We start from the raw sequence: 14,152 nt of genomic DNA, 5'->3' as shown, positions 1-14,152 counted from the left end.
TCGAACGTTTTTAAGATAAATCTATATTATAAGTTAATATAAGTTCGGAATTGGGTCTATAACTACGACTTTATTAAAAATACTCTTAATATTTGGAATTTTTTTTTTAACTTAAGGGTTTGGTTTTAGTAAAATGTGTAATTCCTTTTGCACAAACAAGTCCAAATATTGACTTAAATCTGATTTGCAAATAAGAAACTCAGTTCGACCAACTCTATTCTAATCAAGCCAACAAAATTAAAAATAAATTCACTAAAAATATAAATCATTCCATGGTAACAAAAAGACAAAATGTTGTTATAGATCATAATATATTTTAATTTTATTTATTCAAAACTATGAATTAATATTATTATAAATTTTAAAATTATTTTATAATTAAAAATATTTACAGAAAAGTTTACAACAAAAAATAAGTGATTATATTATTACATATTTTATTTAAAGACAATATATTTATAAATATAATATCAATTATTGTTTCTTTAATAAATTGGTGAAATTTTTTTGTTTCAGCTTGAGTTAAATTGAAAAAAAAAGAAACTCCAGTTTTATCACTTAAATACACCAAAATTATTAACTGTAAACAAATAAAATTACTAAATCTATCTTAAAGTTAAAAAATGATATTACGATAATACTTTACATCAGATATGTTAAATAGTTTTATTTATTTTGTTTTAATTTTACATTTGTTTACTTTTTGTTTTGTATTGTTGTTTAAATAGAAATTAAGTACTTGTAATAATAAAATGTATCACTCATTGTTCTATTGTTTATTTTTTGGTTAAATTACTTTTTGTGCGCTTCTATTTTATCATTTAAAAAAATGAAACTTTAAGCAACTTATCGGAAACGGATTACGACAAGATAAACTTTATTCAATATGTATTTCTTTTTTTATTTTTTATTAAAAAAATTAAAGTAAAATAAAACCTTATACTGAAACAAAGTTATATTTTACGATGGTAAATTATACAGTACATATATTGGAATATTGGTTCCCTAATATAGATAGATTTTTATATTTCAGTATAATAAATTCGATTGATGAATATTTTAATTAAACAGCATTTATTTGAAATAAAATCGAAACAAATATTATAAAAAAACAAATAGTACCATTAAAAGGCTTGCTTTAGATAGATACTAGAATATAAAGTTCTTTTTTTATTTTTTTAAGATATATTATTATTTGTCAAAGTCTTTTAATTGTATTGTTTTTTTATCTTTGTTTATATTTTTGTCTAGAATGTTGATTTTTGTTAATTTTAAAAATGGATAAAAGGTATATTTTTCAGTAGGCAATATTATTTTAATGGCTATAATAAATTGAGAGCACACAAGATAAGTTTTCTATGGGTATGAGAATTTGTTGGTACCCATGTGGGTCGTGGGTGTATCATATCAAAAGGTTTAAAAACATATATGATAATAAAAACATAAAAAACCAAATCAAGTCAAAACAAAATGACCATCATATGAATATAAAATTTTCAAGAACAAACCTTTTCTGTATAATATACTTTTTCTACTACCAGGAATACTGAACCGGTTGTAAGTTGTTGTTCTGCCTAATAAGTGAGTTAATGACAAAAACGATCTTATTCGATACCAAACAAAATTAAATTGACTACGTTTATTTATTTGAATCGAATCTTTTTTTTAGAAAAATGATCAGATGACTAAAACATTAGTTCCTATTCTTATGCTTTAATTGGAATTAATGATGTGTTTTGAAAACAGTGGTTAACCGAAAATTAGACAAGAACTAGTAAAAGATGGAGTTTGGAATGTTTTTCATTATCATAGCGTTTAGTCTTTTGGTCTTAAGGTTTATTCTTTTCAATTATTCTCATAGAAAATATAATTTTTTTTTTAAATGAGGCTCACTAAAGGGGTTTTTAATGCCCCTTTTGTGACAGACACAGTGCGAACAGGAAAGGAAGAAAACGTTTGAGAGAAGATATCGATGCACATTTGTTTCGGATTCCGAGAATATTGAAATAGGCTTGGTAAACATATTGTAGTAAAGCATTCAACATTCGCTTAGTACGAGTAAAGAAGAATTATCTGTGCTGAAGAGTTTTACTGAAGTTGACTTCGAGATTTGCTGCTCATTTTTTGTAAGGATCAACTGACTATATCGCTACAGCAAAAACCGTTGAAATAACGGTAGAAATGGTGAGGCAATAAACTTTACGACAAACTAGGTAAATGACTCAATAATAATATCATAAACAAACAATTTCAATGCCCTCAGTTAAATATTGTCCAAGAGTATTAAGTTTTAGTAAGTTTAGTTTTTTTGAATTACTCTAACAAGATGTGTTTTCATCAAGACAACAGCATAAGATTCTATGTAACGATTGAAATCACATCGAAATCGAAAATTTAGAGTTGTATAATATGACACTCCATTTAATCTTAGTTTAGGACAACGATTGTTACTTTACTTGAAATATTATATCAGACGTCCTTGTTTAAAGAAGAAAGTTTGCCACTAACAATTGAAATTAATATTAGGCTCATATCCATCTTGACCGTCATGAAGTTAGAAGAGTATATTGTATACGAAGAGTATACATGAACTTTTCCGTCCTCGATAACTACACGAAATCCATCATTAACTTGACCTTATCTTTCATGCAGTTCCAATAAAAGAAGTCTAAAGTTTTTTACTTACAAGATCTAGGTTACCAATTGTGACCTCACTTTTGAGACATAACTTTTCTCTCAAAACTGTGAATTGTGAGTTACAAATTTCAATGCAGTTTCGAAGCGTGTATCGTTGCATTTATAGTATTGGCGTAGGTTTGTAAAATCAAAAGGGACATCAACTTAAATAGTGCAGGTATTCAAAATGGGACCTCTTTTTGGAAGCCCTTCCTTTTAAAAAGATTTCCCATTAATAATGAAATCACAAGCTTTTTTTAACGATGGATTTTTTTTCCGAAAGTAGCTGAGAAGGCATAATTTAAATTGGTAGCTAAAGTCACGATATACACAGAAACTTCGATAAACATCCCGTTTATGAAAGATATAATGGAATGAACTTTGGGCTATGGACGTGGACATGAGCCGGGTTAAAAATTTCATTTGTCTTTTTTTGTTTAAGAAAACAAATCTCCGACAAACCTCTGCACTCCCGGAACCTATAGAACTTGTAACCTCAGTTGAACCGTTTTCATTTTTTGAAAGTAATCAAGTTTAAACCATCTTTAAAGTTTATAGACTGTTTTGATTTCTGTTTCTATTTGTTTTGCATCTGCTCTGCATATTGATATGCGATTAGTGTAACGAAATTGAAATACAAAAACTCGTCAATCTGTTGCTATATCATTAAGAGCAACTCCTATTTCCCGATTTTATTTGCATTGAAACGAAATTTCTAGCGCTTATTCAGGGTATTAAGGTGGTGTTAGCACGAGGAATATAGGTATAGCTTATATAGGACTCGCTGTTCCGGACCGGTACGGCTGGCAACAAAAGCAGCAGCGGCGCGGCGGTGGTGGTGGCCGGCAATAGTGGTGTATGCTATTTTACCAATAAATCAAACAGACATGAAACTGAAACTATGTTGACTGGCTGGCCCGTCTGTGATTTACAATCACAGCCATGGTCATGGTACAGTTGTTTAACAATGGTCAGTGTTCCCATTAATGAAACTGTCATGAACCTTGCAAATAATGTACATAATAGTATAGGTAAGGTATACCTTTCCTACCCTACATACATACACATATTTAGATAGGAAATATTTCAGAACACTTTGATTTACGGCCAAACATTCGCTTATGACGAATGCCCGAAACAAGGTGATCCGATGCGTTACAATATGTTACTCTTACTGCTACTCTTACTGCTACTCTGCCGTCACTCAATTTAAATGACATATACTAAAAAATACAAGTGTTTTCTTTTGTTTTTGTTAAAATTTCTAAATAAAACTTAAAATAACATTAGATATGTTTTTGTATTTTAAAGGAAGTTGCCATTAAAAAATAAATATAAAATAAAATAATTTATATATATTGCCTACTATAGATAATGATGATAAAAATAAATATTGTTGTTTTTGATGGTTATTATTATTATTTATAATAATTGATTTGATTTTTTATAACATTATACCAAAAAATGTAAGAAGCTTTGCTATGCTGTACAATTTATACACAAATCGAATTCTATCCAAATGAATAAAGTTAAAATCCGTCTTGACGTACTCCGTTTCCGGTTCAATTCAACTGCATTTTCTTGATCTGCGTTGGAATCTTTTCATTCGCAATGACCATTCGTCCTTCCATTCGAATACCACCGAACTTGGTCCCACAGCTAAATAACCAGGTGCTGCTTCTGAATCTCTTCCAAGAATTAAGTAAGATCTATAGAACCAAACAAAATTAGAATACAAATGAATCAATGTTAAGTTTTTGTTGGTATTTGAGGATTTATGATTATGTTTCGATATTATGGAAGATTTAGAAAATCAATAAGACACTTACTTATTTAGTTTAATCTTCGGACATTGACATTCGAGATTCTTGCGAGGCACCAACAAAACCATCGGTCCACGTCCCAAAAGAGCACTAGTCGTTCCGGAGGCAGGATTTCGTTTGAAAATTGCTTGGATGTTAATTTCAAATTTAAAAATTTCGTTTTGTCGTTCGATTGAGTATTGTTCTGTGCTGATTTCCATCGATGCTCGATCGTGGCCAACAACTTTTGCCATTATAGCTACAAGTTTACAAAATTAAGAATAATGTTATTAAATTTGATTCTATTAATTGATATAGTAATAACGTTCGCCCTTATAATTTTATACATTTTTTGCGATCTCTAAACTTACTAATTGAAGGTTCTTGGACCTTTAGACATATACTTAATTGCAACAAAAGACTAATAACGTTAACGAAAAAAATTGGCTATAAAATGAAAAATGTTGTCTTGAGCCTTTTCACCTTATTCATTATCATAAAGCTATGATATGATAAGAGCTGTCAACCCCAAATGCAATAATAAAAAAGGAGGGTTAAACTTTAAGGGCCGATGTAGAATGTAAGTGACACTTAAACGTAATTTTTTTTTCTTCATATAATTTGAGATTTCTCAATTTCAGACAAATTCAATTTGAACCATTGTAAAATACACAATAGAGCAACACATTAAAGTTATTCGGGCTTCTCATGAAAATAGGAGTTTAAATCAAAATGCATAACGTGCGATTCGTGATTTTGAACATTACTCGTATGCATACAGACTTGTATTTAACCGCTTACAAGGTGCAAATGACTTTAGAACTAAGGCCTCTTGGCACTTTAAGAAATGGAAACAGTGTACTATCAATTTTCGAAGAAAATTTTCTTCAGTAAAGAGGCACATTTTTACCTCAATGGATTGGTAAATTAGCAGAATTACAGTATTTGGGAAAATAATAATCGGAGAATGATTAACCAAAAACCAACGTACCCACAAATAGTGACTGTTTGGTTCGGTTTAATGGCTGGCGTCATCATTACCCGTGTTTTGTTGGGAAATCTATCCATAGTAAAGTAGGATTTTTTATTTTTGGTAAGATTGATATTGCATTTGTATCTCGATGGCTGTGTTCATTGAGTAGTTCTGCATTTGGAATCATGTGTGTTTTCCATTGCGGAAAAAACAAATCTATTACTGTTGATATTATTTAGTTTTGTTAGTGAAAATGGACTAACTGGGCTTATTTTGCAAGAAAAAACAATAGAAAAGATATGTATGTTTTGCTATGTTTCCAAAAAAGGTTTATCGCAGTTCAAAATAGATAAATCGCAACTCGATTCAGGTATATAAAGAATTGAGGCGAGCTTCAAGCTCGCTTCAACAATACATGTTAATGTAGTTGTCTACGAACAAATCCCTATTTGAAGTTTTTTATTATTATTTTGACAGATCTTCTTTCAGTTGTACCAATTTGCAAATACAAAAATCTGGCCACTGCGGATCGTTTTGTTGGGAATTTCTCACTTTACTATATATGAAATGCCAACAAAACGCACGTATTAGGTCGTATTTTTACCAAAATGAAGGCGGTCAATCAGTCAATGTGGACGTTGTACTTTTTGTTTGGTTTTTCAAGAGCTAAATGATTAAATATTTCGGCACATTAACGGCATAGAACCTCAATTATTCTTCAGTGTCATTGAAAATTTGGACCATAGCTAGCTGTGGTCATTTTGCCCATTCAACCATTCCTGTTTGCGAAAACTGTTGTCAGGGATGGAGGGGACCTACTGTTTTAAGCCGAATCCGAACGGCTTTCGCACCTTTCATGACAATAATTACTCTTGGAGAATTCGTCAATTCCTCGCAAGAGGCAGTACCGGTGAAAAAAAATTTTAGATGACACAATCAGGGATTAAACCCAAAACCTCTTGCATGACAGTCCAACCCATTACAAAAATTGAAAAACCAAAAACCTAAAAAATTTGGTTTTGATACTCCAACATGCTCAAATCTCTTTTCTCAGTAGGATTTCACTTAAACCTTTTATCGTCAATGATGCTACTATGTAATTCATACAAATTCTTACTGTACTACGTATGTCATTTTTAAGAAAAAACAGGTTATGCTTCTGAGCTGGAAATGGGCCTCACCACTGAAAACGATTTTTCGAAGAAAACCTGGAATGTTTTGTTATGTATTTCAAGGACCCAATCAGCGACTACATGACGTTGCTGATTATTAGCTTGTGTTAACTAAACTCTAAATGGCTTAAAACCTAAGACTTTATGCAAAATAACTTATTTGTGTAAGGCCTTATTCCTAAAATCGAAGAGGAATCGACAGATCTGAATTTTCGACACCACAGCAAAATTATTCTTATTTGTTCTTGTTTAAATTTTTAAACTTTTTTCACTTTGTGCATTATAATGATTTTAATGCATTGTTGTGTCTTCAGTTACACATCTTAAAGGAAAACCCTTTATTATTAAGTCAGAAATGCTTATAAGGTATACATTTTAGGTACTCACCATAATCTTCCTTGCAAAATCTGTTCAAGTTCAGTTTCTTCGGAGTTGTTTTACATTTTCCACAATCTTCATGAAGCAATTAAATACAAGAAAAATTATGTTTCAAAAATAAAAATCTTCCTTTTTCCTTCAATAATTCAATTTTTCAACTTACATGCTTTCATATCATCTGTTTTATCATTTCCACTATCATCTGTACTTTGACTAGCACTTTCAGCTTGAATAGCATTTATAACTGATGGAATTTCTAAAAATTTCAATAAATAAAGTTAAAAGGTTTTATAAAATATTAATTGTTGGTTCATTATTTTGAGAATTAAAACTTACTTATGCAAGGTGCTACATGTGATCTGGTTTGTTGATAACCCTTTGCACATCGATTACATGTTTGACCAGTAACACCATCCTTACAAGGACATTGTCCAGAAATGTGATTGCATACTTTTCCGGTTGATCCAACTGGATGACAGTCACAGCCTAAATTTAGTTAAAAATAAAATAAAATTAAAAACAAGATGAAACAATTTGAGTCTCGACTTAAGACTTAAACTTGTAAGTAAAAATCTAAACAAGTACGATAAGTAAACCCTTCAATTGCAGCTCAAAGTATATAATGGTTTTGAACAAGTTAACTTAAGTAACCTTTTACCTTGTTAAACATCATTGTCGTTTCAAAAATGTTATGTTATTAAACAACTTAATTAAACTTTCACTCATGTTCTTTTCATAACAAAAACATACCCTAAATCCAACAAAAAACATCAACAGCAGATAAATTAATGTTTTCTCGAAAGTTGAATGTTTATAGAAAACACAAAAACAGCAACAACAACTAAACAAAGTTATTACTCCTAGAAGAACAACATCAAAAGTCACAAAACATTATCTCAAAAGGGAACTTTCTAGAAGTATATTTTCAGACCAAAAAAACACAACCATTACCATCAAATCTAAAAAAGTTTATTTTTTGATATAAAAGCGGCTGGCAGTTTCACCTGCTGCCAATCTAAAGAAAGTTTTAATAAACCTGAATATTGGTACAGGGGTATGCTTTGCTGGCTGATGTTGTATGGATATTGGATATTGAGCTTATAGGGATATAAGAACTAAAAATATTGTGGTATTTTTAACCTTCTTGTTGAGTGGTCCTACGAGTATATACCTAATACCTCGCCTATCTATTTTACCTACACTCAAGACTCAACTCAATGAACTATTCAAAAACTTTTAAACTTTAGTATCAGACATTTACCATAAGCTATGTTGGGCTTGGTATATTTTCGATACACATATTCAAAATTCCACAGCTAATCGATGCCTTTTGCGTTGAAGGAATTTCTCCAACAAGTTTTTCTTTTAACTTTATTTTGAATTGTGTCAGAGTGATGGGATGATGGTATATTTGTATTATTAGGTTCTTGAATAAATTTTATTTTGGATTTACACTTTCTTGTTGTTGGTTGGGTGGGATTGGGATATTATTTAAATTTTAACATCAGAATGAACTTGATTTAAGGTAGGCCTATGTATTATAAGTTATTAATACCATACACATCGACCTGTCAGATTACTTGCTTAAGCGTCGTCATCTCGTCTTGAGCAGAAATATTACGAATTTGTATGTATTGGAGCCCGAAGTTGGTTTTAATTTTGTATTTTATACGTGATTGAACAAAATAGGTATATTCAGCGAACTGTCAAATTAATTTCAAAACCCACAACATAAGAACGCCTCCAAAATCTGAAGAATGAGAAACCTTTTTCAAACGAATTTTGTTGTTCAGTATGTGCAACAGGCTCTGTGAGCTGATTAAATAAATTTGACAGTTCTTTTTGCTTATTTGTAAGGCCCTGCAATACTTGAATAATGTAGCTGACGTTTCTTCTACTGGATTCAATATGATTTAGAATTGTGAACAACATAACTTGAAAATCTACTTTCAACTAAATGTTAATAAATCAATCAAAATCTTGAACTGCAACATTGCTCGCGACTTTCAAACAATTTGTTTAACACCGACTGCTTGTGCACAGAAAATGCATCTTGTGTGCAGCCCACTTTAGGCAAAGAAATATAAAAAACAGAAGAAGAGAAACAAACAAATTAGATAAAAGAATGCATTTTAAATAATTTATGTGGATTCTAACCAAAACACATAAGAGTTTTTATAGTGGATAATTTTTTAATATGATAGCTTTAAAGTTTTCTAACAATAAATTGATAAATAAATGTATTGAATTTCATTGAATTATCATCAGAAAAAAATATCAATTTGAAATTTAATAAAGACTAAATTAAGAATAATTTGTTTTCTCATGTTTTCCAATAAAATAGATGTTTTTCTTATTTTAGCTTAATTCATGTTGACACTCAGTAAAATTAAGTTCTTTTCGAGCGAAGTGTGACTAGAAGATAAATTGCAGTGAGACGGAATTCGAGGTATAATTAAGGTAATAGAGTGACAAGTTTTCGAATAAATAAGAAAATGTGGCTTAGCTTGAGGTGTCAAATTACTAGAAACGGGTACAATAAAATGATTTTGCCTTTGATAATATAAGAAAAAAAAATGAAAATATATATAGTATATCGTCTTAACTTTTGAAGTGTTTTGAAGAGCTGTATATGTATTTATGAATGGTACTTCTTAGCAGCGGTTTCTGAAAATTAACTGATATACCAATAGAATATTGGTACATATTTGTATTAAAGATATAAGATTATTAGGAATAAGAATTTTCTTCGACAAATTTAACTCACTTCACTTATACAGGATTTTAAAGTACGCTTACTTTTAATTTACAGTTACTCTTGTTTCGATATTGCATACAGGGTGGTGAAATTTCAATGCCAATTTGTCTCAATGACATATCCTTCAAAAATAGATTGAGGGATATAAAACCTGGACCAAATGCCTTCAAGGAAATCAACCGCCTTATAGGTAGGAGAAAACCACTGCCGGAAGTCGTGATAAGCAACAACACCTAGCTAACATCAACGAATGACGAAGTGGAAGCTTTTTCCAAACCCTATAAACTGAGTTTCAACCCAAAATCATCAACGGACCAAGCCTTCCTGAACGAAGTAGAAATCTCCATCCAGTTGAATCAACAGCCAAACATTGTAGTTCAATTTGACGACAACTTCAAAACCGATGAACCAGCTAATATCCAAAGATTTTGCAACCCTGAAGAGATAGCTAAAATCGTTTACAACTTAAAGCCAAATAAGTCAACTTTAATGGATGGGATTTCCAACTCTATCCTGAAAAGACTTCTGCAAGTTGTTATGATAATCTTGACTATTATTATAAATAACTGTATCAACAACGCCAATATGATCTCCAACTACAGGCCGGACTCACTCCTCAACAACATCAGCAAAATTCTGGAAGAAGTCATATTAAGGAGACAAGAGAAATTCTCCAACGAGCAAAACGTCATCTCTGACATGCAGTTTGGATTCCGAAGGATTTAGAAAATCCTTCGTAGAAATCAACAGTTGCAAGTCAACGATTAAAGACGTAAAGGCTGGGGTCGTCCAAGGATCAAATCCGTTCCTCTACAGCCTGACGACATCTGACCAGCCAATGCCAACGGATTGTGAGATAATGATGTTTGCGGATGACTCAATCACATTTTCGTCCTCCATGTTTCCTACGATCACAGCACGAAGAGTAGAAGCACATAAGTAGACTCCACTAAAACTACCAAAAGTGGGGAATAAGGATAAACTCCCCCAAATCAGAATTAGTGTGTTTCCGGAGACCCGTCACCAATATTAGCCGATGGAGACCCGTCACCAATATTAGCCAATGTAGATTGGCGGGCAGTGGCCCGAAACATTGTCCTGACGTTTCCGGATAGATCAAGGATTAAAGCCAAGAAGAACTCCAAATACCTAGGAATAAATTTCAATTAGCTGCTGCACTTCAACCCACACTCTAAGGCTGTGATAACGAAAACCTACATAGCAGTCCATCGGATTCATCCTCTCTTGAAATAGAAAACATGATTGAGCAAACCAACGAAACTGTTGATATACAAACAGCTACTAAGATCACCTACAGTTTTCCGATATTGTTCATCATTTCAAAAACTTCTTATAGTCTTCAGGAGGAAGATACTAAGGATATGCACTAATCCACAATTCGTACGTCAATGACAGGAGCATCATAGCAATCGAAGTCTATGAAGAAGCTGAAATCAAGCCACTCGACCAGTTCCTTGCATTGGCAGAAAGGAAAATAATCACCAAAGTCGCCAGCCACCCTAACCAATTAATGAGAAAGAATGATGAATTTGGAGTTTAGATATTAGGAGCACGAAGGCAATTTTAGCATTTATCTCTGTTTTATTCCGGACAGGCTTAGGCCACCCGTTAATTCGCTAGTTCGCTCCTAGAGGCAAGGAACGCAGTCCCATCAGTTAATTTTGGGATAACTTTTAAACTTCTTCTGAAAAAGTTACAGACATAGCTTGTCACAATGCGACAAAACTGGTTTGCTGCAAGGGCACTATGGCCATTGAGACCTATTTTATTTCACCGTCCATTTGTTCTTCGTGTGCGTCGAACAAGACTTAGGCTGACCAATTATTCCCTAGTTTGTTGCTAGGGAGATTATTCCGTTGCCATTGTCTAAAAGAACTTCGTGCAAGCCTAGCGTAGCGTAGTGGCTAGTGCTCCTCTAACCTTTGTTAGGGATAAATAAAAAATAAATTCTATAAAAAAGTAAGCCTACAATACTCGTACAATCTGTATTGAATTGTATCATCTTTTTTTTTGCTTTTTTCACAGCACCTCTTAAAAAATTCTAGTTCCAGGGTTTTTACTAACGTATTTTTGGTTTGGTTTTTATTATCTATTTAAAATACCCAAAAGCCATCCTTACAAACAAAATAACTAAGCTTACTTTCCATCTTAAAAACTCGACATCAGAAGATATGTACATATGTATATGTAAAAATCTATATACACTCCAAGAGTGATCAAATACTTAATAGGAAATCTAGATAATAAGACAAATAGATCAATTAATCAAAGAAAACAAAAAAAAAAAAACAAATCAAAATCCTTGAAAGAATTATTATGCACTTAGCTCGAAAACACATCCAATTTCAATAGTTAGAAACAAATGCCTACACAACTTCTTAATGTAATACCAAACTCTCACCCTAACTACTATTAATACACATTTGTTGTTCAATCGGCCTATAGCAAGTCGAAGAGGCGGATATATGTAATAGTCGGTCATATTCAAAGAAGACAAATTGATAAAAATTATTCTCACATAAATAGCTATACGGTATATGGAAGAACGAAGAACTTACGTCTGCAAACTTTTCGATGATTAATTGGTTTTGTCGAGTCTTTGTAGTAGCCCTCTCTGCAATAGTGACAATATCTACCAGTGGTGTCGTGTTGGCAATTGTAGCACACCCCACCCGATACTCGCCCAGATAATTTATACAGCTCCACATTGAATCGGCATCGACGTGCGTGTCCATTACAGTTACAAACTGAAAATACAAAAAAAAAGAACAATAATTGATAAACTTTCATTTGGCCATATATGTATGTATAAATCGTATGCATGCAGATAAAATGATTAAAGGGATTTGAATAATTGGATAGATGACTGTGTGTGGTATTTTAATTGGCCGTCCATCTCCATATAGTCTGTGGCATCACATACATACAGGAAGCATAGTCGGCACTTTAAGACAACCCATCGTTTCCTAATGGAGTCTATAAAAAAACTGTAGGGGAATAGGTAATAAATCAATAAGTTGATGAACCACCCTCTGTGGGGGGTTTTTCTTTTTATAAATCTTTTCCATCAACCATGAGAAAACTTTTACCCTAACAAGAATTTAATTTGAAAACTTTTACTCAATATCGAGTACCAACATGCATCGGGACGAGAAGCTACAATTATAATGGATAAATTCGATTAGAAAATAATTTGATAAATAAACCGATACGTCGTTGTCTAAAAGAGAGAAAATGTTACTTTGATATTTTCTATATAGAAACACTTATGAAATACATACATACATATTTACAGCACAATTTTACATACCATAATGTGTCGTTTACCCGGGCTCTTTTCATAAAGCATATTTTAAGATATTTTTTAGTTAGTTATGGAAGTAACATTATCAAATATTTGACCAAAAACCTTAAAGACTTTCATCATCATCAAAAAGAATTATTACTGGGCTTTCCTGTAAGAGGTTTTATTTCTATATTTAAAAAGAAATCGAGAGAAATCAAGGCACAATAATATATTCTTTAACTAAACACGTTTGTCCTCGATAAATGACGTGCTCCTTATTTGGATTCTTTAATCGACGTAGGCAGGCACACCAGCATCGACATCTTTCACGAGTTATCAAAGAAAAAAGTTGAATATTGTCAAATCACAAGATCTTGGTGGCAGTTAGTGATCTGCGTAACATTTTTGTGAATTAAGGCGGTTTGTGTGGCACGTGGCGCTATCTTGTTGGAAATACATATGAGCTTTCCAAAAAAAAATATCTTATAAAATCATAAACTACACCGTAATTCATTCAGCGTTACAGTTGCACAGCCTCATTTTCGAATAACTATTTGCAAATCACACCACCTTTACCAGTACCAAAAATACGCCAAACCAAACAGTGACACTCTGAGGATCAAGAGGCTTTCCAACAAATATTTCTGGAGCTGGAAATAGAGTCCATGGCTGAAGATAAATTTTGAATACTGTTGCGTTTCAAGGAACCAGTCAACAGAGAACAATATTGCTGGGAAAGTCTGGCTTGAGTTTTGAGCTTTGAAAGCCTTTCGCAAAATACGGCGTTGATACGTTTCTGGATTAATTATTTTCGAAAATCGATGAAAGATCTAAAAATTGTGTTTTCGTCAACACGGGTGGCAGCTCGTAGTTCGTTTTTGAGCGAAACACACGGTTTTTATTTTTTCATCACTTAAATATCCGAAAAAATGTCTGTTTTTGATGGAAAATAAAGTGGCTTTTAACAACTTTAGCAAGCTTTTGAAGAGTTTCAAGTTCCATTTTTGGTAATGTCGTAGTTTTACTATTGTTTTACAATTGTCAAAAGATAATAGATTTAGAAGTGACAGATGCCACAAACAGCAG

The 14,152-nt window shown here is 32.0% G+C and overlaps 1 protein-coding gene across 1 annotated transcript in view; it reads right to left on the bottom strand.

Annotated features, from left to right (window-relative positions):
- Positions 1 to 505: 505 nt before the first annotated feature.
- The window catches only part of LOC129945602 (netrin-B), a 126,894-nt gene continuing 113,247 nt past the window's right edge, over positions 506 to 14,152 (bottom strand). The window contains exons 2-7 of the mRNA XM_056055434.1: positions 12,339 to 12,527; positions 7,338 to 7,487; positions 7,165 to 7,257; positions 7,011 to 7,076; positions 4,506 to 4,737; positions 506 to 4,385 (exon numbers count right to left, since the gene is read on the bottom strand). Of these exons, the coding sequence (XP_055911409.1) occupies positions 4,244 to 4,385; positions 4,506 to 4,737; positions 7,011 to 7,076; positions 7,165 to 7,257; positions 7,338 to 7,487; positions 12,339 to 12,527 (872 nt within the window). The 3' untranslated portion in view covers positions 506 to 4,243. The remainder of the gene's footprint in view (positions 4,386 to 4,505; positions 4,738 to 7,010; positions 7,077 to 7,164; positions 7,258 to 7,337; positions 7,488 to 12,338; positions 12,528 to 14,152) is intronic.

The sequence above is a fragment of the Eupeodes corollae genome, chromosome 2, assembly GCF_945859685.1.
Source record: "Eupeodes corollae chromosome 2, idEupCoro1.1, whole genome shotgun sequence".
NCBI classification, from domain to species: Eukaryota; Metazoa; Arthropoda; class Insecta; order Diptera; family Syrphidae; genus Eupeodes; species Eupeodes corollae.
Note: the sequence above shows the minus strand (reverse complement) of the source record. Positions and strands in the feature narration are given on the sequence as shown.